Raw genomic sequence first — 24,230 nt, forward strand, 5'->3', positions numbered from 1 at the left:
GCGAAGCGGGGGGCGGGGCCGAGACGGGAAGGAATGGGGTCTGCGCCGGTGCGAGAGGAGCCGGGGAGGCCAGCGGGGCCTGGGCGGTGGGGGAAGGTGGGCCTGGGGCAGGGGCGGGGTGGGGGCCCGCCGAGCCTCTGCGGTCCGGACCACGCGCCGGGCTGCCGGGACGCGCTCACCTGGCGACCGCGGACCCGCCCTAACCTGGTTTCAGGCGGGGCGGGGCGCGGCGCGGAGCGGCGGGGGCGGGGCGGGCGGGGGCGTGCCCGGGGCGGGGCGTTCCGGGGCGGGGCGGGGCCTCCCGCAGACGTCAGGGACCCGCGCGCGAGGCCGCTGGCGGCCGCTCTGCCGTGGGCTCGGCCAGGGCTGCCGCGAGCGTGCGGGCCTCGCCGGGCATGTCCTAGGCGGCGGCCCCGCCCAGCGCTCGGCCGGGCGGGCCGGGACCGAGCCGGGCCGAGCCGGGGACCGAGCCGGGGACCGAGCCGGGGACTAAGCCGGGGACTAAGGCGAGCCGGAGACCGAGCCCGAACCGCAGGTAGGACGCGCCGGCCCAGCGCTGGCCACGGCCCGGGCCTGCCATCACCCGCACCTGCACGCCAGTGGGGCCTCACGGGGCGCGGGATCCCGGCCGAGGCCGGACAAAGGCGCGGGGGTGGGGGGCCGCCCGGCGCACCTGGTCAAGCGGGTCCCCGCCGCCGCGGAGGCGGCCCTGGTCTGCGCCAGGCCGGGAGGAGCCGCCCCACGCGCGTCTACGCGACCCGGCCGGGTACGTGTCTACGCGGCCTGCGGAGGAGCCGGCAAGCCTGGGCGCCCGGGTCCCCGCCCCGGCACCGGCTCGGCCATGGCCGCCCCCGGAGAGCGCTGATTCAGAAGGCGCGGCTCCCTCCCCCGCCGGGCCCGGCCGCCTCCCTCCTGGCCTGGTCTCTCCTCCTGCGGTCCCTCCCTCCGTCTTCCTCCTCCTCCCCTCTCTCCTCATTTCCCTTCGCCGCCGTCTCCCCGCTGTCCCTGCCTCTCCCAGCCTGTGCGCTCCTTCCACCGCCGGACTGCCCCGCCCGGCTCGCTGCCCTTCCCTGCCCCTGGGCCCAGCCGCCTTTCCCCGCCTCACCTCTGACTGTGGCTCTTCTGGCCGGGGCGGCTGAGGGTGCAAGTTTGGGGCGTTTATTATTCTTCCTCCGAGCAACGATGGCCAGCCCAGCCCCGAGGCAGCCAAAGGCCGTTTTGGAGCGTTGCGGGCTCCCAGGCCTTTTCAGGGTGGGCGGCCGGGGCAGTGGGTGGCCTGGCTCTGTTACAGAGGCACCACCAGGCTCTGGGGCTCGGCTTCACTTTGCCTTAAACAGGGACTGTGGACTCCTCAGGGCGGGCCGCGGCAGGTGATGTGATGGCAGAGCGTGAGGCCTAGGAGGGCTGGCTGGGGGCCGGAGGTGCAGTGGTGGGGTGGGGCCTGCCGAATAGAGCACCCTGTGGTCCCCCAGCAGCCCTGGGGAGGGTGGGGCTGTAGAGGCCTCCTGGAGGCTTCGCTGTCTGGGGCTGCAGGGGCATGGAAGTCCCACCCCCTTGGCCTCCCGTGCCTGCCTGTCTGGCCCGAGCCTGGGTGCCTGGCTTAGGAAGGGCAGGGCCCCCAGGGTGAGAGGGTCCTGGCTGCCGGGAGCTGCCTTCTCCTGGTGAGGATTTTTCTACATCTTCCCACCTCCCTGCCCAAGGTGAGGGTTTCCTATGGGGCACGTGGTCACTTGGACATTTGCACTAGCTGGAGCCGGGTGTCGGTGTTCCCTGCTGCTCACTGAAGGGACCTGAGATCTGTGAAGAGCCTCCAAGCTGAAGACCTTGGGTGTGGGCACTGAGCAAAGTAGGGACAGGAAGCCACTCACTCCTCTGCGTGGCACCCTCAGGTGGTGTGGCCCTGCCCTCAGGACGCACTCAGCCCGGCAGCCTCTGCTTCTCCTCTGCTCCACTGGGCCCCAGCTGCTGTCATCCCTGTCCTGGGTTATTGTCCTCACTTCTTGACTGGCCTCCTGAGTCAGAGTCCCGTGCCCACTCAGGAGCTCTGGGGTGGGCCTCACAGGTGTGTGACCTGGAGACCCCCATGGAGCCCTTGCTTGGACCCCACACTTGGCATCTTGCTCAGCTCTCCTTCTCAGGTTTTGAACAAGGGCACCACCTTTTCTTTTTGTGCTGGACCCTGCAGTGATGGAGTCAGTGCTGGGCTCTTTAGGGACTTCATCCGCTTGCAGGACTAGCCACAGGACTCCCAGGGGCGTGTGAGGCCCTCCATCCCTCTGCCCTGTCCCTCTGCCCTGGTGGCACTGGCTGTTCCCTCTACCTGGAATGCAGTCCCGTAAGTGTTCATGCACTTACTTCCACCCCTGTCCTGCGGAGTCCCGGAGGCTGCCTCCCAGTGAGACCCCCTCTGTGCCCTGCCTTTGTGTTCCCTGTATCCGTCTTTGCACCTTCTCGTAAGCCATTTCTGTTCTTTGTGCCTGCCCCCTGCTGAAGGGAGCCCCAGGATTCTGAGACTCTGGGTCTTGGTCACAGCTGGCTCACCCCAGGCCGCCTAGCCCATAGCAACACTCAGGATGTGCTGGGCAGTGGGGTGGAGTGTCCAGCCAATGTGTGCACGTTGGCTGGGTATAGGGCTGCCCAGGGTCATCAGCCCTGGCTATTCCTCAGGCTGTCCCCTGTTACCCACTAGGCTGCCACGGAGCTCCCTGCCTGCCTACACCAGCCCCTGACCACACCGGCCCCTCAGACCACCTCCTTTTTGTTGATGTCACTGGGACTATGGGCACCAAAGCCTCACTTCCCTCTTGGGCACGGAAGGGGCTGCTTGATGCTGTCCTTGCACCGTGGCCACCAAGGGACATTTGGCCTCCTCTCGGTGGTAGACATATTGATGACTCAGGGCCCGGTCTCCAGCTCTGTCCCTGCCGCCCCTCACCCCAGGCCCTGCTTGGGGCTCAGTCTCAGAATGTCCTGCTGAGGGGGTGGGTCCTCTGGTTCAGTGAGTGTCCTGGGCTGGGTCTGGTGTGTGGACCTGGCATCGTGGGGACCCTGGTGTCCATGCTGGGTCCTACCCACGAGCTGCTCCTGGTGGGTTACATGAATGTGGGGTCACTTACAGGCAGTGCCACCAGTGTCCCCGTGAACTTCAACCCCTGACACCTGGAAGATAGAAGAGATTAGGTGTGCTAGGGTCTGGAGGATAAGGGAGGACCAGGCAGCCTTTGCTGGGGATGGACATGATGGGGAAGGCCGGTCAAGAGGGCAAAGGCCTGGCAGTGGGACTTGGGACCATACCCAGGAAGGGCGGGTGGCCTGGTGAGGCTGGAGTCCAGCGTCTCTGGAAGCTGCCAGCTTCCCTTAGAGGGATAGGATCTGGGCTGGGCCTTGGATGTGTCCAGGGGGCTAAGGCCCAGGCCAGGGAGCCCCACTCTAACAATCCCTTCTTCCCCAGGGCCAGACGGGCCCAGCCAGCACCAAGATGAGTGCCACGTCCTGGTTCCTGGTGAGCAGCAGCGGCGCCCGCCACCGGCTCCCTCGCGAGCTCATCTTCGTGGGGCGTGAGGAGTGTGAGCTCATGCTACAGGTTCGCAGGGGGCGCTTGGGGCCAGGAGGGTAGGGGGCGGGCAGTCCAGTCCCTCTGGGGGCCAGGAAGGTGCCCACCCCGCTTGCTGCAGGCCACCCTGGCGAGGAGGCCGCCATGCAGCCCAGGCCTGGCCTCTTAACTTGGGTCCCGGATGCACCGAGGGCTCTGGGGCTCCCGTGGGCGTGTGCAGGGGTATGTGTGTGCTCACAGGCTCGGGTCCCTGCCCCGTACGTATCCCTATCTCTGGCAGGAGGGGGATAGGCTTAGGCTTTTGTCAGCTTCTTTTGTCAACAACTTTGTTGGGGTCCCTGGAAGCGTGAGTTGGTGTCCTTGTGCAGAGAGGGATCTGAGGCCTGGCTTTGGAACGTCCTGAAAAGCCGGTCCTGGAAAGCCGGTCTGTCCATACTCTTGTTGTCTGGGGACCCCGCCTACGCTGTGAGCGTTGCCTGAGCGGGGGTCCCAACATCTTGGTCCCAGCTGCACCCTGGTGAAGGCTCATGCATTTTGGTGGTCCCCAGGCATGAGGGAGCTCTTCTCAGGGCGTGAGAGCCTGCCGAGCACCAGCACTGACTATCAGAAGTTTCTCTGACCCTGGTTTGAGGTCTGAGTTTGGCTTCATGGGGCTTACGATCTGGCTGTTTGAGAACAAAGAGCAGGGGTGGTGAGCTAACCCATAGGCCCATCCTGGCCTGATATCCTTCCTCTGTGAACGAGTTGGGCTCCCTATCCTGGCTCACACCCCAGCGTGGCACGTGGGCCCCTGAGCCGGGTGGATGGCACTGTCCAGTCTAGCCGAGGGGCCTGCAGGTGCAGGGAGCTGCCCTGCCCACTCGGACATTGCCTCCTGGATGCAACGTGCTGCTGCCGCACATGCCCGGGCTGTGCCAGGCTCTGATGAGGTGGGCAGGCCTCAGGCTGTGGTGAGGGGTCCTGGCCATGTGCACATTCACTGGGGCAGACTGTTTGTCTGCCTCTACCCAAGGCAGTCCCACCCGATACTGCTCCATGTGTCCTGCTGTGGTGGGAATGTTTGCGTCCCCTGCAGTTCAGAGGTTGAAGCTTCATTTCCAGCGTGGTAGCTTCAAGAGATGGGGCCTTGGGGAGGTGTCCAGGGCGTGAGGCTTTGCCCTTGGGAATGAGATCAGGGACCTTAAAAAGAGGCCAGAGGAAGCTGGCTCACCCCTTCTGCTCAGTGAGGATGCAGCATGCAAGATACCATCCTTGAAGCAGAGACAGGGCCCTCTCCAGACACCAAATCGGCCGGCACCTAGATCTCGGGCTTCCAGCCTCCAGAACTGTGAGCAATACATTTCTGTCATTTCCATATTTTTCAGGAATTTTGTTACAGCAGCTGGAATGGACTAAGTCCAGACATCCCAGCTTCTCCCCAGGCATCCTCTGATCCTCTTGAATCTGGACCCAGCAGGTCTCTCACCTTGTGGTTGGTTGTTCCAGCTCTGAAGTTCTTTAATCTGGAACATTCTCTCCCCTTTTTCTCTTTTCTCCATGCCTCTGATAGCTGAAGAGAGTCAGTGGCTGGGGGCAGGAGTCGGCAAATGTTTTCTACAAAGGGCCTGGTAAAGATTCTAGGTTTTGCAGGCCATGAAGTATCCATTGCAGCCCAGCCCTGTGGCCGTGGCGAGGGGCAGCCAGGGAGCGAGCGTGGGTGGCCAAGGTGGGTGTGGCAGCACCTACACTTCATTTACGGATGTTGAAGTATCAATTTCCCATAATATTCATGTGTCATGAAATAGCCTTTTGATGATTTTCTTTTTTTTTTTTGAGACGGAGTCTCGCTCTGTCGCCCAGGTTGGAGTGGCCCGATCACAGCTCACTGCAAGCTCCGCCGCCTCCCAGGTTCATGCCATTCTCCTGCCTCAGCTCCCAAGTAGCTGGGACTACAGGCGCCCGCCACCTCGCCTGGCTAGTTTTTTGTATTTTTTAGGAGAGACGGGGTTTCACCGGGTTAGCCAGGATGGTCTTGATCTCCTGACCTTGTGATCCGCCCATCTTGGCCTCCCAAAGTGCTGGGCTTACAGGCGAGAGCCACAGTGCCCAGCCGATTTTCAATCATTTAAAAGTGTAAAGGTAATTCTTAGTTCTCAGGCCATCCAAAGACAGGTGGCAGGCTGTAGGCCACGCCCCACATACCCCACTGCCTCATAGGTGCCACTGCTGTATTTGGCGGGTTGCTCCCATGGTCCACCTGCAGGGGTGGCATCAGTGATAGCTGCGCTGCTCTACCTAGGGTGGCCAGGAGGGCTTCTCAGAGGCGGCGGCACTTTGGAGCCTCTGGAAGAAGCCAGAGCCAGCCTGCAGGCAGGGGACTGGTGTGGGTGCTCTTCCTGCCCAACCTCTGCACCACGCCTGCTCTGCCTGCTTCTCCCTGGGGTGGAGGAAGGGTGTTGGGGGCAGGGTGCTCAGGGTGAGTTTGGGGTCCGATTCCAAGTTTCTGTACCTCTCAGTGGAGCCCTGAGCAGGTCAGGAGCGTTGGGGGCTTCCCAGCTCTCCTCCGTGGCCGCCCCTGGCCTGGGTGGGGCATGAGGTGGGTGGCCCTTGCTGTTGTGGGTGGTGTGGCCATTGTAAGATATCTCCATGGGGAAACTGAGGCTTAGGGAGGCCTTGCAGGTGTGGCAAGTGTGGGAAGGCTGTCTGCCTCCTGGTGTCCCTGCAGCGGCCTCCAACCTGCCCAGCCCTGCCCCCTGCTGGCCTCTGCTACCCCTCACTCCCTGTGCAGCTGCGCTAGAGGCTTCTCACCCCCACCCTATAGCCCCATGTCCAGCCCCTTGGCCCCTCTGTTGCCCCCCACCTCAGGATGTTTGCACCTGCCGCCCCTCCCTGCAGCAACTTCCTTGGCACCTGCGTCAGGACCCCCGCCCTCTCAGCTCATGCTCAGGGGCCTCAGTGGCCCTTTCTGAATGCTGCTGCTTCCGCGAGGCCCTGTCTACTTCTGCTCAGACGATCCACCCGCTGCCTGGAGCCTGCCCTGTCCTCAGCTTCCAGCCTCCTACTGGATATGGCTCCTGCTGCACTGGGGCCTCTCAGAGGCATCCCAAGCTCGGTGGCTGAACCAAACCTGTCACCTTCCGTCCCTTCCACCTGGGTCTCTGCCAGGGTCCCCTTCCCTCCATCCAGTGCCACCGCCACCCCACGCACAGACAGGAATGCAGGCCTCCACCAGACCCAGCCTCTCCCCACACCTGCCCTGGCTCTCCGGACCTGACTCACACCCACCTTCCTGTCCTGGAACCTCCACACCCTGTCCCAGCTCCCCCTCTGCAGTCCTTGCTTTCAGCACATCTTTCCACTGGGCAGGGTGCCAAGCAGAGACCCTGCCCTCCCTTGGTGTCCACTGCAGCGGGGCCAGCAAGGTGTCCAGGGTCCAGTCCTGTGTAAAGAAGGTGGTGCTGGGAACTGAGTGGTCAGCAGACACCTGCCTACGTTGTGCTGGGGCTAGGGGGATGGGACGTGGAGGGGAGACAAACAGAGTGGTGGCCCCAAGGCCTGGGCTTTCACTAGGCAAGAGGGACGGTAGCTTGAACCACAGCGGGCAGACTGGTGGGGGAGTCATGTTCTGGGCAGAGCTGCCACCCACGTGCTGTCCCATGGACTACGCTTTCCAGGGCCCTGCCTTTGCTGCTCACAGCATCCTTGTGCCCAGTGCAAGCCTGGCACAGAGCTGGTTCCCAGCGAACAGGCGTTAAATGATGCAGGAATGTGGACCCAGGCAGGACTTCCTGCTGTGGCTATCGCTCCTGTGGTGGCCCAGGCTGTGGTACAGGGTGTGCAGTGTGTGTGTGCATGTGTAAGTGTACATGTGCGTGTCTGTAGGTGCACACGTCTGTGTGTGTGTTCTGTGCGTGTGTGTGCTGCATGTCTGTGGGGAGGTGTCCTCTGTGAGAGTGTGTGACAGCCAGGATTTGCACTCTTGCCTGCTGACCCAGAGACCACAGCCTAAGCAGGCCCTGGCCTTCTGAGCCCAGCACATCGAGCCAGTTTGCTGTGGGTGCCTGTGGCTGCCAATGGGAAACTTGGGTGAGCTGGCAAGAGGGTGTGCCCAGAGCCCTGGCTGCTGCCACTGCCACTCAGCACAGCTTGGCCAGGCTGTTGCCACAGAGGGCGTCAGACGTGAGCTTTGGAAACATCTTTATTTTAAAGTGAGTACACATTATTAGACACTTTCCCCAAAATCCATGTGTTTGGGGCGTCTTCCGGCCATGTCACACATCTGTGTTTGCCTGGCTGTTTCTGCACTGAGTTCCTTCCACAGGCCCCGGTTTCTGTTGTTTTAAGTCTTGAGCCCTGGGCCGGGGGTCACTTCTCATGGGTGGCTGCAGGCTTGGCCAAGTGAGGGGCTGCTTCTGGCTGAAGAGGGGAGTTTCTGGAAGGGGGTTCCCCATGTGTCTCCAGCGCTTCCTGCAGTCTGGGGAGGGGCTTGGCAGGAGCGGGTCTGGTGAGAAAGCCCTGGCTGGGGGTGGAGGCTCAGCCCTGGGAGTGGGCGGGGCAGCTGGGCTGTGGGTGTTAACAGGACCCTGTGCTGAGTCAAAGGAGCCAGAAGCTGTCGCGAGGCTGGGTGGGGTGGGGAAGGTTGGTGCAGGGAGGGGAGGGGACCTGGACTGAAGGTGAGACCCAGGCCCGGGCAAGGATGTGATATGCCCACAGCTGGCAGAGTCATCTGCTTGAAGCCTGACTGTGGCCTGGGTGGGGTAAGGAAGGTTTGGAGAGGCCTTGGGGCCTGCAGGAAAAGGGGACTGTGGAGAAGGAGGCTGACTGAGGGCTGCCAAGAGGAAGACCTGCATTGCTGGAGCCTGTGGTGGAGAGGGGCTTAGTGGTGAGCCCTCCAGGGAAGGCCTGGGGCACGTGGGGCTCAGAGGGCCTGGAAGGTGTCCAGCAGGAGGCCTCGAGGCCCAGGGGGTCTGAGGCTAGGGGAGCAGCGGGGAGGTGTCCAGGCTGGAAACCCCTCCAGGGGGGTCACTCCTCAGCAGAGATGACATCCAAATCACCCGCCCCCAGCCACCTCAGCCCCTTCCAGAGGGGACAGGGGTGGTAGCTCCCTCCTTTATGCCCCTTCTGGACCCCGTCCCCTCGGGAGGTCTCATGCTGGCAGGGAGGGGCTGAGCCCGGCCCCAGGCCTCAGTGCTTCCTTTCTCCAAGACAACAGCAGGTCCCTCTGGCACCGTGGAGTCCATGTGTTGGGCGGGCTGAGGTGGGACTGCTGCCCTGTGCACAGGACAGGGTTCAGGAGGAGGTGAGCCCGAACCCCCTGAGGGAGATCCAGGCTTCTAGCTTCCAGGCTGCACTCTCAGGCAGGAATCCTGGGGCCTGGCCCTCAGGGCTGCCAACGGGGCAGTTAGTGGTCTGAGGTGTCTGCAGCAGCCATTCTAGAGTTGGGGAGGGGGTCTCAGGACGGGCTTCTTGGAGGAGGTGAGTGCTGGGGATCGCCTGTGTCTGGAGGCCTTCGGTGACAGGTGGGAAGTCCAATGGAGGAGGTGATGTCTGGCATCACCCCCCCGGCCAGGATCCTCCCCCAGCCCCTCTGGCAGAGACTGCTGCTGGGGTGGCCAGGAGCCATGCAGCTGTGGGTGCCACCTTTGGAGGAGGAATTTGAACAGGGTGGACCTGGAGGTGGGTGGTGGCTGTCAAGGTCAGACCCACTCTACCAGAGACCTGTGGCTTTGGCTGGCAGGTGAGCTGGCACCAGGAGCCCCACCAGGATCCGCCTTCCCAGGGAGGGCATGTGGGGCAGGTGGAGCTGCTCACCTGGTTCCTGGGAAAGCATGGGCCATGTCCAGGCAGGCAGCTCAGGAATGGCTGCACCTAGGACCCTAGTCTCCCCTTTAAACCCCCCTGGCATCCCTGCTCACTTCCTGGGGGGACCCAGGGTCCTGACAGGAGGTGTGGGCCCTGTCTACCCCACTCGCCACCCTCTACTGCAGTCCTTCGCTCAGTCCTCCTCCACTGCAGTATGTCCTCAGTCCTCCACTGCAGTCCTCCCCCTGATCCTCCACTGCCATCCCCCCCAACCCCATCCCCGGTCCTCCACTGCAGTCACTGTCCCTGGTCATCCACTGCAGTCTTCCCCTGGTCTTCCACTGTAGTCCTCCCTCGGTCCTCTACTGCAGTCCTCTGCCAGTCCTCCACTGCACTCCCCCCCAACCCCTCTGCACTCGGTCCTCCACTGCAGTCCCCCCCAACCCCTCCGCACCTGGTCTTCCACTGCAGTCTCCCCCAACTCCTCCGCACCCGGTCCTCCACTGCAGTCTCCCCCAACTCCTCCACAGCCGGTCCTCCACTGCAGTCTCCCCCAACTCCTCCGCAGCTGGTCCTCCACTGCAGCGCCACCACCGTGGCTTGAGCCAGGCACCCAGGGCTTCTGAGTGCCCACTCCTGGGTGGCAGCGGCACTAGCGTGAGGCTGGCTCTCAGGCCTACTGGCCACCACCAGCCCCACCCTGCTGCAGCTTCCCTGCCCTGGCGCCTCTGTGGAGGCCGCAGTCAAGCTGGGCCATCAGAGCCCGTGCCCCCAGCTAGCCCCTGCTGTGCGATCTCCTCTCTGAGTGAGGAAGGAGGCCCTGCCCTGAGGGCTTCTAGCCCTTGCTGGGGGAGGCCCCACACCAGTGTTTCAGGACAGTGTCCGGTGGTGGAGCAGTGATGGCCAGCTGCCAGGGTGGCCTGCACATGGCAGACTGAGAGTGACCAACCTGAGGGGTGGGAGCACCAAGGGTGTGGACACTGGCTGAGAGTTGTGTGTGTCCCTGTGGGGCTGGGCCAGGAGTGGGGGAGGGCTCCCTGAGACAACCCCCCTCACTGCCAGCCTGGCTGCTGCCACCTGACCTTGGGAGGGAACAGTGTGTGTCAGATGACCAGAGGGCTCCCACCACTCCCACGGCCCAACGGGGAGCAGCACTGGGGAGGGCGGTCATGGGGGGAGGCCTGGGTGGCAGCAGAGGGTGGGGGACATGGCCCTGGGTGGCAGCAGAGGGTGGGGGACATGGCCCTGGGTGGCAGCAGAGGGTGGGGGACATGGCCCTGGGTGGCAGCAGAGGGTGGGGGACATGGCCCTGGGTGGCAGCAGAGGGTGGGGGCATGGCCCTGGGTGGCAGCAGAGGGTGGGGGCATGGCCCTGGGTGGCAGCAGAGGGTGGGGACATGGCCCTGGCATCTTGGTGAATCATGCTCTGGAGACAGGGTGGGCACACCTCTGTGGTCGGAGGCCTGGGGGCCACTGCTGGTGTTGTGCTGGGGGCAGGGGCTGGGGCAGGGGATGGGACAGGGGATGGGACAGGGGTGCCTCTGCCTCTTGGGTGTCACTTCCTTGCCTGGAGCACCTGAGGGCCGACTGTGTGTCTCCCCAGTCCCGCAGTGTGGACAAGCAGCATGCCGTCATCAACTACGACCAGGACAGGGACGAGCACTGGGTGAAGGACCTGGGAAGCCTCAATGGGGTAAGTGAAAGGCCCTGACCTGGCCTTTTTTTTTTTTTTTTTTTTGAGACGGAGTCTCGCTCTGTTGCCCAGGCTGGAGTGCAGTGGCTGGATCTCAGCTACTGCAAGCTCCGCCTCCCGGGTTTACGCCATTCTCCTGCCTCAACCTCCTGAGTAGCTGGGACTACAGGCGCCCGCCACCTCGCCCGGCTAGTTTTTTTTTGTATTTTTTAGTAGAGACGGGGTTTCACCGTGTTAGCCAGGATGGTCTCGATCTCCTGACCTCGTGATCCGCCCGTCTCGGCCTCCCAAAGTGCTGGGATTACAGGCTTGAGCCACCGCGCCCGGCCAACCTGGCCTTTTAACAGCCCTACCCTTCAGCCCTGGCCCCTCCCTCTCAGCCCTGGCCCCTCCCCCAGCCCTGGCCCCTCCCTCTCAACCCTGTCCCCTCTCTCCCTGCTCTGGCCCCTCCCCCAGCCCTGGCCCCTCCCTCTCAGCCCTGGCCCCTCCCCCAGCCCTGTCCCCCTCCCTCTCAGCCCTGGCCCCTCACCAAGCCCTGGCCCCTCCCCCAGCCCTGGCCCCTCTCTCCCTGCTCTCGGCCCCTCCCCCAGCCAATGGCCCCTCCCTCTCAGCTCTGGCCTCCTTCCCCCAGCCCATGGCCCCTCCCTCTCAGCCACTGGCCCTCCCCCAGCCCTGGCCCCTTCCCCCAGCCCTGGGCCCCTCTCTCCCTGCTCTGGCCCCTCCCCCAGCCCTGTCCCCTCCCTCTCAGCCCTGGCCCCTCCCCCAGCCCTGGCCCCTCCCCCAGCCCTGGCCCCTCTCTCCCTGCTCTGGCCCCTCCCCCAGCCCTGGCCCCTCCCTCTCAGCCCTGGCCCCTCCCCCAGCCCTGTCCCCTCTCTCCCTGCTCTGGCCCCTCCCCCAGCCCTGGCCCCTCCCTCTCAGCTCTGGCTCCTCCCCCAGCCCTGGCCCCTCCCTCTCAGCCCTGGCCCCTCCCCCATCCCTGGCCCCTCCCTCTCAGCCCTGGCCCTTCTCCAAAATCTGGCCCCTCTGCCAGATCGGGCCCCACCCCCACCTGCAGAGGCCCCCAGGCCTCCCCAGAAGTTTCCCCTTGGCAGGGACTCAGGCCCCCCAAGGGTCAGGCTGCTCTCACAGGGAGAGTGGGCCCTGCAGATGGGGAGGGAAGCACTGGGCTGGGAAATGGGGCCCCTGAGATGGAAGGAGCTATGCTTGGGTACCCAGTTTGGGTATGGGTGGGGCCATGTGATCCTTTCTTCTGTAAGTTGGGGGTGGGAGGGGCAGGAAGGTAACCAGGAAGGAACCCCTGGCTCAAGAGCAGGGTGGGGGTCAGGTGAAAGGAATGGGGTATGGGGTAGAAGTAGGCAGGAAGGATGGAGGCCCCTCTCTGTGGGGCGTGTGTCTGTCCCCAGGGTCCCTGTCTGGATGTCTCTGTCTGTTGCTGAGCTTGGCAGACTCCAACTTGTCCTGGGAGGTTTTTTTTAACTGCACTCTGCAATCCTGAGCTGGGGGGCCCTAGCAGCCCCTCAGCAGCCCCTCAAGGAGCCCCAGCCAGGGGGTCTCAGGCTGCTGGGGTCTGTCCTGAGCTCCCCCCTCTCGCAGCATGCCTGTCTGATGAAGTGGCTGTCCCTGAATGGCTGCTCAGCAGTGGCCGCTCCTCTGCCTGTGTGGGCTGCATCACCCACATGGGCTTTGAGAGGGTCCCTGGGGCTGTTGGCCCGGGTTGCATGGCACTGGCCCGGTCCGTGCTCCTGGGCCCTGCATGGCTGGCTACCTCTGAGGCCTGTGATGCCCACAGACCTGCCTCCCACCTGCCTGTGGGACTGGCGCATCAACACCCCTGCCAGCAGGCAGCCTGGAGGGGGGTGTCAGACCCTTGGCCAAGGGCCACCACAGGGCAGGCCTGCCTCTTCTGTTCCCAAGAGCATTATGGGGCCAAGGTAGGAGCTGGGGCCAGGGCGAGGCTGTGTGGGAGGAAGCATCTCTTGGAGTCCACTTCACAAAGATGCTCAAAGACTTCTGTTCTGGAGGGTTCCATCACGGTCTCTGCAGTGGTGGGTGGGCCCCAGTGCCTGGGTGCCCCGGCTGGTGGCTGTGGAATTTATGGTGGAGAAGGGCTTAGTGGTGAGCCCTCCAGGGAAGGCCTGGGGCACGTGGGGCTCAGAGGGCCTGGAAGGTGTCCAGCAGGAGGCCTCGAGGCCCAGGGGGTCTGAGGCTAGGGGAGCAGCGGGGAGGTGTCCAGGCTGGAAACCCCTCCAGGGGGTTACTCCTCAGCAGAGATGACATCCAAGTCACCCGCCCCCAGCCACCTCAGCCCCTTCTAGAGGGGACAGGGGTGGTAGCTCCCTCCTTTATGCCCCTTCTGGACCCCTGTCCCCTCGGGAGGTCTCATGCTGGCAGGAGGGGCTGAGCCCGGCCCCAGGCCTCAGTGCTTCCTTTCTCCAAGACAACAGCAGGTCCCTCTGGCACCGTGGAGTCCATGTGTTGGGCGGGCTGAGGTGGGACTGCTGCCCTGTGCACAGGACAGGGTTCAGGAGGAGGTGAGCCCGAACCCCCTGAGGGAGATCCAGGCTTCTAGCTTCCAGGCTGCACTCTCAGGCAGGAATCCTGGGGCCTGGCCCTCAGGGCTGCCGACGGGGCAGTTAGTGGTCTGAGGTGTCTGCAGCAGCCATCCTAGAGTTGGGGAGGGGGTCTCAGGACGGGCTTCTGCACAGGCCATCGCGTGCCCCTGCGGCCCTGCCCACAGCCACCCACCCACTCAGCCCCAGCACCCTGCCACCTGTTTTCCTGCAGACATTTGTGAATGACATGCGCATCCCGGACCAGAAGTACGTCACGCTGAAGCTCAACGACGTTATCCGCTTCGGCTACGATATCCTGCCCCTGAGTGCCCCTCCTCCTGGGCTTCTCCTCAGTCCCCAGGGCCACAGTCGCTCTGTTACTCCAGAAGCAGGGCTGTCACCACTTGGGCCACTGGGTTACAGAGCATGGAGGATGACCCTAGGGCTGGGCTCCCCCTGCTGACGGGGCACCCCAGGGAATACTAGTCCCTGCAGCCCGGCCCCCCGTGGACACCCTGGCCACGGGCACCTGCTGCTTGCTCACCCACCCAGCCTGAGGTCATGTGGGGCCTGGGGAACTGGTGACCACTCCCTGGGGCCCCGAATCCTGGCCCGACCTTGGGACTGTCTGAGCAAATGGGTGGGCATGGCTGTGCCTCCCCGGGAAGAAAGAGGCCTCTCCTCTGCCTGCCTCGATGGGCCCTTGAGCTGGCACACCTGTTGCTGGGTGTGGACTTCAGCGCTGGGCTCCTGGCTCTTCTGCTGCGTGTTCGCCTTAACACGTGTCCACATTCCAACATGTATGTGCTGGAGCGTGTGCAGCACCGAGTCCCGGAGGAGGCACTCAAGGTTAGTGCTGGCCAAGCCTGGGGGACTCAGCCACGAGGGCTCAGCCCCCCATCCTCCCTACCATGCTGCCACTGCCATCTCCCCAGCAAACACTCCCCAGGCCTTTGGGGCACCCCGTTCAGGCTGTGGGTGCCATGAGTCAGGCCAGCCTGTCCTACCCTGCCAGATGGCCCAGTCTGGCAGGTGGGAAGGTAGTCATTACCCCCAGCCTGCTGCAGTGACAGATGGCGGGGGGCACCAGGACACAGGTGCCACTGTTGTGGACGCAGCAGGATCAGGGCTCTGGGAGGGGCCTGGGAGGATTCGGGCTGCATGGTCAGCCTGCTGGAGCTGCTGGGCTTTGTGAGCTGCAGCGTTGGGTGCCGGCGGGTTTAGCTCTGGCTCACAGAACAAACGGCTCATCGGGTGAGCTGGGTGTGGCCAGAGCCCAGGAAGATGCTGGGGTCACCCTGCAGGAGAGTATAGGGGGGCTGAGACGGGGGCCAGGAGCCTCCCTGGGAGCAGAGGGCCCCGTTCAGAGGGCCAGAAGGGTATAGAGCCCCTGGGCCCCCCAGCATCTTTTTGGGAGTGTCTCTCAGGTTAAGGAGCTTTGGGGTCTCATAAGGGGCTTTAGATTCTCTGACGTTACAGTTATTTGGAGTCTTTGAAGCTGAAGGGATTGAGAGTCTCTATACGGTGTTTAGGGTCTGAGGCTGGGGAAATTTGGTCTGTCTGTGAGTGAGATATTTAGGGCTCCTTAGGCTCGGGGGATTTGAGGATCTACGTGTTAGAGGATTTGGCGTTCCTCTGGGTGAAGGGATTTGAGGTCTCTGGAGCTGAGGTGCTTTGGGGTCTCATGCCCAGGGGATTAAGTGCCCTCCAGGTTAGCGGATTTGAGTCCTTCAAGGTGGCAGGATTTGGGGTCACTTCAGGCTGAGAGGATTTATTGCTTCTCAGGGTGAGGGGATCTGAGGTCTCCCAGGCTGAAATCTGAAGGTCTTAGGCTGAGGGTTTGTAAGGTTTTTATGCTGCATGACCACGGCCCCCAAGTTCCTGTCAGTCCCTCCGATCTCCTCCTGCGCAGCCCATGCTGGCCGGGCGCCCTGTCGGAGCCCCTTGGGAGGTAAAAGCTGCCCCCAAGATATTGAGGAGGCCACCATCGGGGGGTGGCCAGAGGCAGGAAGGAAGGGTGCTGGAGGCTGATGGTGGCAGCCTTCAAGGGTGGGCATCCTTGAGTGCCCTTTCCCCCGTGTGCTGGGGACACACACGGCCAGGGCCCCTGTGGGGGCACGAGGGTCCTAGGTCGGGGGGCGTCTCCTCACCCTCACTTGTTCATGTGGGAGTTGTGGAGTGCAGATTCAGGGCTGGGCTCAGAGCTCCCCAGGAGCCCTGTGGGGCCAGGGTGCTTAGCCCCCTCCTCAGATGATCTCTGAGCAGCACGGGGTCCCCCAGCCTGCAAGGGGCAGGGCCTAAGGGAGCCAGGTTCTGTCTGATGGCACAAGCGGCCCTGCTGCCCACCCAATGGCCTCCACTCTGATGATTGTGGCCTGCTCTGCCCTGCCCCACCCAAGCAAGCCCCTGCTTCCCCTGGAAGCTGCCCCTCCCCAGGCTTGAGCTGGACCCAAGCTGTGTGACCTGGGCGGGCTGAGGCTCTGTCTGCTCTTTTAGGGAGCGTTAGGGAGAGCTTGTGACATGCAAAGTCATAGCTGGGCCCTGTGGATGGAGAAGAGAGGCTGGGTCCACCCCAGTGGGGTCCTCCTGAGGCTGGGCCCAGTACCTCACCCTGCCTGGCCTGCCCACAGCACGAGAAGTACACCAGCCAGCTGCAGGTAAGCGTGAAGGGCTTGGCACCCAAGAGGAGCGAGGCACTGCCGGAACACACACCGTACTGCGAGACCTCGAACCCCAGACCGGAGAAGGGGGACCGGAGACCAGGAACAGGTAGGCACAGGCAGTGTGGAGCAATTTTACGCGCACACAGGGCTACTGCCAGGCCCTCTGCCCTGCACCTGCCTCCCTGCACCCCTCACCCCTGTGCATGCATATGCTGTGCACACCCATACCCTCATCCGTTGCACACACATACCCCTGTACACACCCCTCACCCATTGTGCACACCTACCCTTGCACACCCACATTCCTTACCCATTGCACACACCTACCTGTGCATGCCTGCACCCCTCACTCCTGTACACACCCACCCCTGCACACCCACACCCCTCATGTACACACCCACCCCTGCACACCCACACCCCTCACTCCTGTACACATCCACCCCTGCACACCCACACCCCTCACTCCTGTACACACCCATCCCTGCACACCCACACCCCTCACCCATTGCATACCTACCTGTGCATGCCTGCACTGCTCACTCCTATACACACCTACCCATGCACGCCTGCACCCCTCTTTGTTATACACACCCTACTCATGCACACCCACACCACTTACCCCTGTGCATACCTACCCATATATGCCCATACCCCTCACTGCTGTATACAGATCTATCCATGCACACCCATACTGCTCACCCCTGTGCACTCACACCCCCACCCCTGTATACATATCTACCCGTGCACACCCACATCCCTCACCTCTCACCCCACACACACAGCTACCCATGCACACCCACACTGCTCACCCCTGTGCACCTACCTGTGCATGCCTGCACCCCTTGGGCCCACAGTTCTTGTAGGGTTGGTGGGCCACCAGCTGGGCACCCTGTGTCCATAGTAGTGACAGGCAGGGGATGGGGGGGTGCGGCTATGCTCCCTAATATCAGGCATTTGGACTCGATTCTGCAGACCGAGCCAGCAGGGTTCAGGGGTTGGTGGTTTCTGACGAGACCTGATATGTGCCTTCGGCAGTCGGTGCAGCGGGTGGGCAGAAGTCTGGGAGGAAGGCAGCTGCACGAGGGTCTGGGTCTGCATTGGTCCGGTGGGCACAAGAGGAGGGGAAGGACCTGAGAGTGAGAAAGTGCCTGGTCCTGTGTGGAGGGGTCGGGGTGGGGGATCCAAGCCTGAGGCCCCAGTGTATGACTTGAGTTCTGGTTAGACAGAGGTGTATTCGGGCGCCCTTTACCCCGCTCCCACCTTGGTCCAGGAAGGGTCACCCTGCCGCCCCCAGCTTTGGCCCCACGTCTGCCGTGTTCCGCCGTCAGCCCACACATCTGTGTTATACAGCCACAGCTGCCGGCGTCTGGTTGGGATGCAGGCCCGCCCAGAATGGAAGACCGCTGGGGACTGGGAAGCTTTCCAGAAAGCCATCTGAGCTCCCCTGGGCACCTGTCGGTGTCCAGGCTGTGAAACACACGCAGCTGGTGACGGCCGGTGCGGAGCCGTCCCGGAGGTTATGACAGGTGCAGCCAGCTGGGCAGCCTGGCTCCTTGGCTCCGTTAGAGCGAGGGCAGCACATTTTGGGGACCAAGGAGGGGTTCAGGGCCGGCAGCAGAGGGGAGACTGCCTGGTAGCAGATGCCCCTGCCTCAGCAGCCCCTGGGTGTGACCCTGGGTCAAAAGTGAGTTCCCAGGGAGGGATAAGGCATGTGTGACACCTCTCAGGGGCCCTGCATCCCCAGCGCAGTGTGCACATGGTTCCTGACAGGTCACCGGCCTCTGACTCTCTGTCCACCCAGCAGTGTAAGCAGCTGGTGGTCATGATGCAGAGGCCCCCTGGGCTCCAGCAAGTATGGAAAGAGCTTGAGTGGAGGGCCCAGGAAGGAGACTGTGGGCGTGAGGGCCAGCGCCCTGACCTGAGGGCACTGGACGCTGCTTCTGTTCACTGCTGCCATTGGGAAGGGCTGGGCTGCCAGCTTCTCAGAGGGAGTCAGAAGTCAGATTCCATCTGAAATATACAATTTCACTCTGGTCATTAAGGCAAACAAACTAAAACGCCACAGGGACCATGTAGACTGCAGTGGCTGCCCACTCCCAGGGCCACCCATTTGTGGCCTGAACTACTTACCAAGCCTTGGAGGTGGCTGGACCTGGGTGTGGGCTCCCCCTGGCCTCCTGCCCTCTGTTCAGTGGGCTGTGGGGTCGAAGACTGGGGCATAGTTGCAGGATGGTGTTGGAGGGGGCGTCCACCATGCCCCAGGGGATGAGCCTTTGAGCACTTGGAGGGGAGGAGGGAGGGGCCAGGCAGGGAGGAGGGGCCAGACAGGCAGGGAGCCTTTAAGCACTTGTGGGGGAGGGTGGGGCTGGTGAGCCACCTCGGAACTCTAGGTAGTCAACATTCCCCACGGAGGAAGGGCCCTGGGCTGCCACAAGGCCAAGCTGGGAGGCGATGCCAGGGCCTGCCCCAGACTCCAGCCTATCCTGGGGTGCCAGTTCTCTGCTTTTCACACTGGGGGCCCCAGCAACACAGGGTCTGAACTCTTGCTCCCTCCACAGAGGCAGCCTCTTACCGCACGCCCCTGTATGGGCAGCCCTCCTGGTGGGGTGAGGACGATGGTAGCACGCTGCCTGACGCCCAGCGCCAGGGAGAGCCCTACCCAGGTTGGTCCTGGGGCCAGGCTGGTGAGACCCTGAGGGCTCCCAGAGGGTGGTGTGGGAAGGGGATGGCCTGGGTTTGAGGAGCCCACTCCAGGGGACATGGGGCTTCTCTCCCCCTCTTGGGTGGAGCTGATGGGCCTGGCTGAGGAGGGTGGTAGCAGGTGGTTGCCCCGAGGCCGGGTCTGAAGACATCTTCCCACACCAGAGCGTCCTAAGGGGCCAGTGCAGCAGGACGGGGAGCTCCACGGCTTCCGCACCCCTGCTGAGCCTCAGAGCTGCTCGTTCCGGCGGGAGCCCAGCTACTTCGAGATTCCCACGAAGGAGACCCCGCAGCCATCGCAGCCCCCCGAGGTGTCGGCACACGAGATGCCCACGAAGGACGCAGAGGCAGGCGGGGTCGGAGCGGCCCCTGTGGTGCAGAGCCACGCGTCCTTCACCATCGAGTTTGATGACTGTAGCCCCGGCAAGATGAAGATCAAGGACCATATCACCAAGTTCTCCCTGCGCCAGCGGCGGCCCCTGGGCAAGGAGGCCACGCCTGGCGAGATGGTGTCCGCTGAGACCAAGGTGGCCGACTGGCTGGTGCAGAACGACCCGAGCCTGCTGCACCGGGTTGGCCCTGGGGATGACCGCCACAGCACCAAGAGCGACCTGCCTGTCCACACCCGCACCCTGAAGGGTGAGTGCCCAGCTGGCGGCCGTGCCAGTCCCGGGACAGGCAGGGGACCAGGCGGTGGCTGCGTCTGCACCGTTGCCATGCAGAGGGGCCCATTCAGCTGGGTTGACTTCCCGTTTTTCAATTAATTGCCCAAGAGCCACCTGCCTGATCAGGGGTCCGGTCCTGTGTCTTCCCGTTGCACTTCTCTGCCCTGTGTGGGGGCGCCCTGAGGGCTAGGGTGCTCTGTCAACTCAGCTCAGGCGTGGGGTGACGGGGCTGTCTGAGATCCACCGCTGTTTCCTTTCTCTTGGCCTGACAAGGTGGGGTCCCCTGTCCCCCCCAGGCCACAAGCACGAGGATGGCACACAGAGTGACTCAGAGGACCCCCTGGCCAAGGCGGCCTCAGCCACCGGGGTGCCCTTGGAGGCCAGCGGGGAGCAGGTGCGGCTGCAGAGGCAGATCAAGCGGGACCCCCAGGAGCTGCTACATAACCAGCAGGCCTTTGTCATCGAGTTCTTTGACGAGGACACGCCCCGAAAGAAGCGTTCCCAGTCCTTCACGCACACCCCGTCTGGGGACCCCAAGGCCGACAAGCGCCGTGGCCCAATGCCGGCTGATAGGGACCGCCCCAGTGTCCCAGCCCCAGTCCAGGCGGGGGGCCGCAGCTCGGGGCCACAGAGGGCCGGCTCGCTCAAGCGGGAGAAGACAGAGGAACGGCTGGGCAGCCCCTCGCCTGCCTCCCGAACCCCTGCCCGCCCCTTCGGAAGCATGGGGCGCCGTTCCCGCCTGGCCCAGGACTTCATGGCCCAGTGTCTGCGGGAGAGCTCCCCAGCCGCCAGGCCCAGCCCCGAGAAGGTTCCTCCCGTGCTGCCCGCTCCCCTGACACCCCGTGGGACCAGCCCTGTGGGCCCCCCGACCCCACCGCCCGCCCCCACCGACCCCCAGCTGACCAAGGCACGGAAACAGGAGGAGGACGACAGCCTCAGTGACGCAGGGACATACACCATCGAGACCGAGGCACAGGACACGGAGGTGGAGGAGGCCCGAAAGATGATCGACCAGGTGTGGCCTGGCGGCGAGTGAGAGCCCTCATGGGGAACGGGGTGGAGGTGGGTGGACGTTGTCCTGCTCCTGCCCAGCTGGGCAGGAGGGAGCCTGGGGTGCTGCCCACAGCCCTGCCCTCACCTTCCCAGGGCTGGGTCTATATCCCATCCGCATGTCCTGCTGACAGCCAGGCTGTGTGTCCTGACCACCAGCCACTCTGGCCAACCAGGTCCCTGCTCTCCCCATGGCCTGGGAGTGGCTGGTGTCAGTGGAGGGCTGGGAAGTGGGCTTCTCTGGCCCTCAGTGCCTGGGACCATTTCCTCTTGGCAGGTCTTTGGGGTGTTGGAGTCCCCTGAACTCTCCAGGGCATCTTCGGCCACCTTTCGCCCAGTCATCAGAGGGGACAGAGATGAGTCTGGTGATGGGGGCGTGGCCCAGCGGATGGCACTGCTGCAGGAGTTTGCCTCCCGGCCATTGGGTGCGGCCCCCCAGGCGGAGCACCAGGTACAAGCACAGATGGCCACCCCAAGGAGGGGCTCGGCAGGGAGAGAGCAGCGTCCAAGCCGGGCCTGGGGTCAGCGGACCCCTCATGGGGCGAGACTGGACTTTTCTCTGAGGGGCACACTCACCTGGAGGGTGGGCGGGGGCTTCCATGAGGAGGGATCAGCTGTCAGACCCAGTGTTGATTTGAGGTCCTGGGCAAAACGGGCTCCGAGGTCAGGACAGGGCCACGGCTGCTCTGCCAACCTGGAACTGAGTTCTGTGGGGCTGCCTGGGCCGGGCCAGCAGGGGTCACGTTGGAGCAAGTCCAGGCGAGGCAACTGGGACCCCTGGCTGCCTTTGCGGGGGCATGTGCTCGCTCGAGCGGCAGGCCCAGGGTGGCATGCATGTATGGGGCTGGTGTTGGCTGCTCTGGATGCTCCTCTTGTTCCCTGGCACCCCCTGCTCCTCACCGTTGGGCTTGCACTTGGAAACACTCCCACCCTCCTCTCCACAGGGCCTCCCGGTGCCGGGCTCCCCTGGGGGTCAGAAGTGGGTGTCCCGCTGGGCCAGCCTGGCTGACAGCTACTCAGACCCGGGCCTCACAGGTAAGTGGCTCCAGTGCTGCAGGGGAGTCAGGGGCCAGGCCGGGGGCAGGGGGCTCAGGTCGCTGACCACAGACACAGGCTGCGTCTTCCTGTGCATGGAGGCTGTACATGGAGGCTGTACGTGGAGGGCCTGCAGACTAGCAGCCCTGTAAGCAGCTGCCTTTGTGCTCCACAGAGGATGGCCTGGGACGTAGAGGCGGGGAGCTGGAGGGGTCCCTGCCTGTGCGCACGCGGCGACGGCTCCCTCAGCTGCCCAGTGAGAGGGCCGACAGCCCTGCGGGCCCGGAGAGCAGCAGGAGGAGTGGGCCTGGGCCACCGGAGCTGGGCAGTGAGCAGCCCAGCCACCTCTTCGGCCAGGAGGAGTTGGACCCTGACAGCCTCAGCGATGCCAGTGGGTCAGACGGGGGCCGAGGCCCTGAGCCAGGGGTGGAGCCACAGGACAGCAGACGCAGGAGCCCCCAGGAGGGGCCCACATGGAGCAGGGGTCGGTGCTCACCAAGGGCCCCCGGGGAGCCAACTCCCACCTCTTTCTTCATTGGGGACCAGAATGGGGATGCTGTGTTACCTAGGAAACCACTTGCGGCTCCAGGGGATGGGGAGGGCCTAGGGCAGGCAGCCCAGCCCAGCCCCCCAGCACGGGATGGCATCTATGTCAGTGCCAATGGGAGAATGGTCATCCAGCTACGGCCTGGACGGTCCCCAGAACCTGACGGCCCTGCCCCACCCTTCCTCCGGCAAGAGAGCTTCACTAAGGAGCCAGCCAGTGGTCCCCCAGCGCCTGGCAAGCCCCCCCACATCTCCAGCCACCCACTTCTACAGGACCTGGCTGCCACCAGGGCTGCACGCATGGACTTCCACTCCCAGGACACCCACCTGATCTTGAAGGAGACAGAGACGGCCCTGGCGGCCCTGGAGGCCCGACTGCTCTCCAATTCTGTGGATGCCGAGTGTGAGGGGGGCAGCACCCCAAGGCCGCCAGAGGACGCCCTGTCTGGGGACTCGGACGTGGACACTGCCAGCACAGTCAGCCTGCGCAGTGGCAAGAGCGGGCCCAGCCCCACAACCTCGCAGCCCCTGCGGGCACAGAAGGAGATGTCGCCATCCCCGCCAGCTGCACAGGACCCAGGAGGCACTGCTCTGAGCAGTGCCCGTGAGCAGCCCTCAGAGAGGCAGTGTCACCCCCTTGGCCCGACGGACATGGGCCGTGGAGAGCCAGTACGGCGCTCAGCCATAAGGCGTGGCCACAGGCCCCGAGGGTCCCTGGACTGGCCCAGTGAGGAGCGTAGCCCTGTCCTCGCCCACCCACCCAGCTCAGAGGTGATGGCCTCCAACCATGAAACCCCTGAGGCCACTGGGGCAGGACGGCTAGGGTCTCGCCGGAAACCAGCGGCCCCACCACCATCCCCCGCTGCCCGGGAGGAGCAGAGCCGTAGCTCAGCCAGCTCCCAGAAGGGGCCGCAGGCCTTGACCCGCTCCAACAGCCTGTCCACCCCTCGTCCCACACGGGCCTCCCGGCTGCGGCGGGCCCGGCTGGGGGACGCTTCAGACACTGAGGCCGCGGATGGTGAGCGGGGATCCCTGGGCAACCCGGAGCCTGTGGGCCGGCCAGCTGCTGAGCAGGCCAAGAAGCTGTCGCGCTTGGACATCCTGGCCATGCCCCGGAAGCGGGCTGGCTCCTTCACAGGGACTAGTGACCCCGAGGCAGCCGCTGCCCGCACCAGCTTCTCTGGCCGCAGTGTGGAGTTGTGCTGTGCCAGCCGCAAGCCCACCATGGCCGAAGCACGGGCTGTCGCCAGGAAGGCTGCCACCACAGCCACCACCACGGGTCCCCGCCAGCCCTTCAGCAGGGCCCGCTCGGGCAGCGCTCGATACACCTCCAGTGAGTGCCAGGGCAGGTGGGAGGCCAGGGCCAAGGCAGAGCTGCCAGTGGGTCTGCAGCATCCTGGATGCCAGCTGAGTGTTGGCTGTGGGCCCCTGGTCCTGGCACGAGAGGAGCCTTTGTTCCCAAAGCTGGGGTAGATGTGTTGCTGGACTCACGTACATACACATGTGCATGGGCTGAGGGCAGGGCCTGCTGTGCTCTGATGTGGGTTGAACACCCTGACCATCTCTGGCATGGTAGGGGCCTTCCATCCCCCAGGGTGGGCATTCCCCACTCTTCTGTACTCCTGGCTCAGGCCCCTGGTGCCTTGCGGTCCCCATGCCATCTGCTCATGGGCCTGGGGCCCTAGGCCTGGGGAGGGCACTCCCGTGGATCTCTGCTGCAGTACTGTGGCCCAGTGAAGGGTGCCAGGTACACCTGTGCCCCCTGCTGGTAGCTGCTCTAACACCCTTCTGAGCCCGCAGGCCCCATGGCCAGGGAGGGAGGGAGGGCTGTGAGCAGAGCCCCGCCCCCCAGATGTCCTTGGGCACAGCAAGCAGGGATGGTCCTCTGTGGCCACCAGAGCTGGCCTCCTACCTGGGGTGGCCAGACATCTGCGTCTGCAGAGCAGGGCCCACCCTGCCCACCAAGGGAGCCGAGCTGTCCAGCGAGTGGATT

The 24,230-nt window shown here is 64.1% G+C and overlaps 1 protein-coding gene across 1 annotated transcript in view; it reads left to right on the forward strand.

The window, feature by feature from the left end:
- Positions 1–329: 329 nt before the first annotated feature.
- Positions 330–24,230, forward strand: part of CEP170B (centrosomal protein 170B) — a 32,214-nt gene continuing 8,313 nt past the window's right edge. The window contains exons 1-12 of the mRNA XM_030931565.1: positions 330–535; positions 3,452–3,583; positions 10,937–11,026; positions 13,811–13,889; positions 14,369–14,427; positions 16,209–16,347; positions 18,800–18,904; positions 19,107–19,580; positions 19,903–20,621; positions 20,934–21,107; positions 21,601–21,691; positions 21,867–23,570. Coding sequence (XP_030787425.1) covers positions 3,479–3,583; positions 10,937–11,026; positions 13,811–13,889; positions 14,369–14,427; positions 16,209–16,347; positions 18,800–18,904; positions 19,107–19,580; positions 19,903–20,621; positions 20,934–21,107; positions 21,601–21,691; positions 21,867–23,570 — 3,739 coding nt within the window. The 5' untranslated portion in view covers positions 330–535; positions 3,452–3,478. The remainder of the gene's footprint in view (positions 536–3,451; positions 3,584–10,936; positions 11,027–13,810; positions 13,890–14,368; positions 14,428–16,208; positions 16,348–18,799; positions 18,905–19,106; positions 19,581–19,902; positions 20,622–20,933; positions 21,108–21,600; positions 21,692–21,866; positions 23,571–24,230) is intronic.

The sequence above is a fragment of the Rhinopithecus roxellana genome, chromosome 5, assembly GCF_007565055.1.
Source record: "Rhinopithecus roxellana isolate Shanxi Qingling chromosome 5, ASM756505v1, whole genome shotgun sequence".
Classification (NCBI taxonomy): domain Eukaryota; kingdom Metazoa; phylum Chordata; class Mammalia; order Primates; family Cercopithecidae; genus Rhinopithecus; species Rhinopithecus roxellana.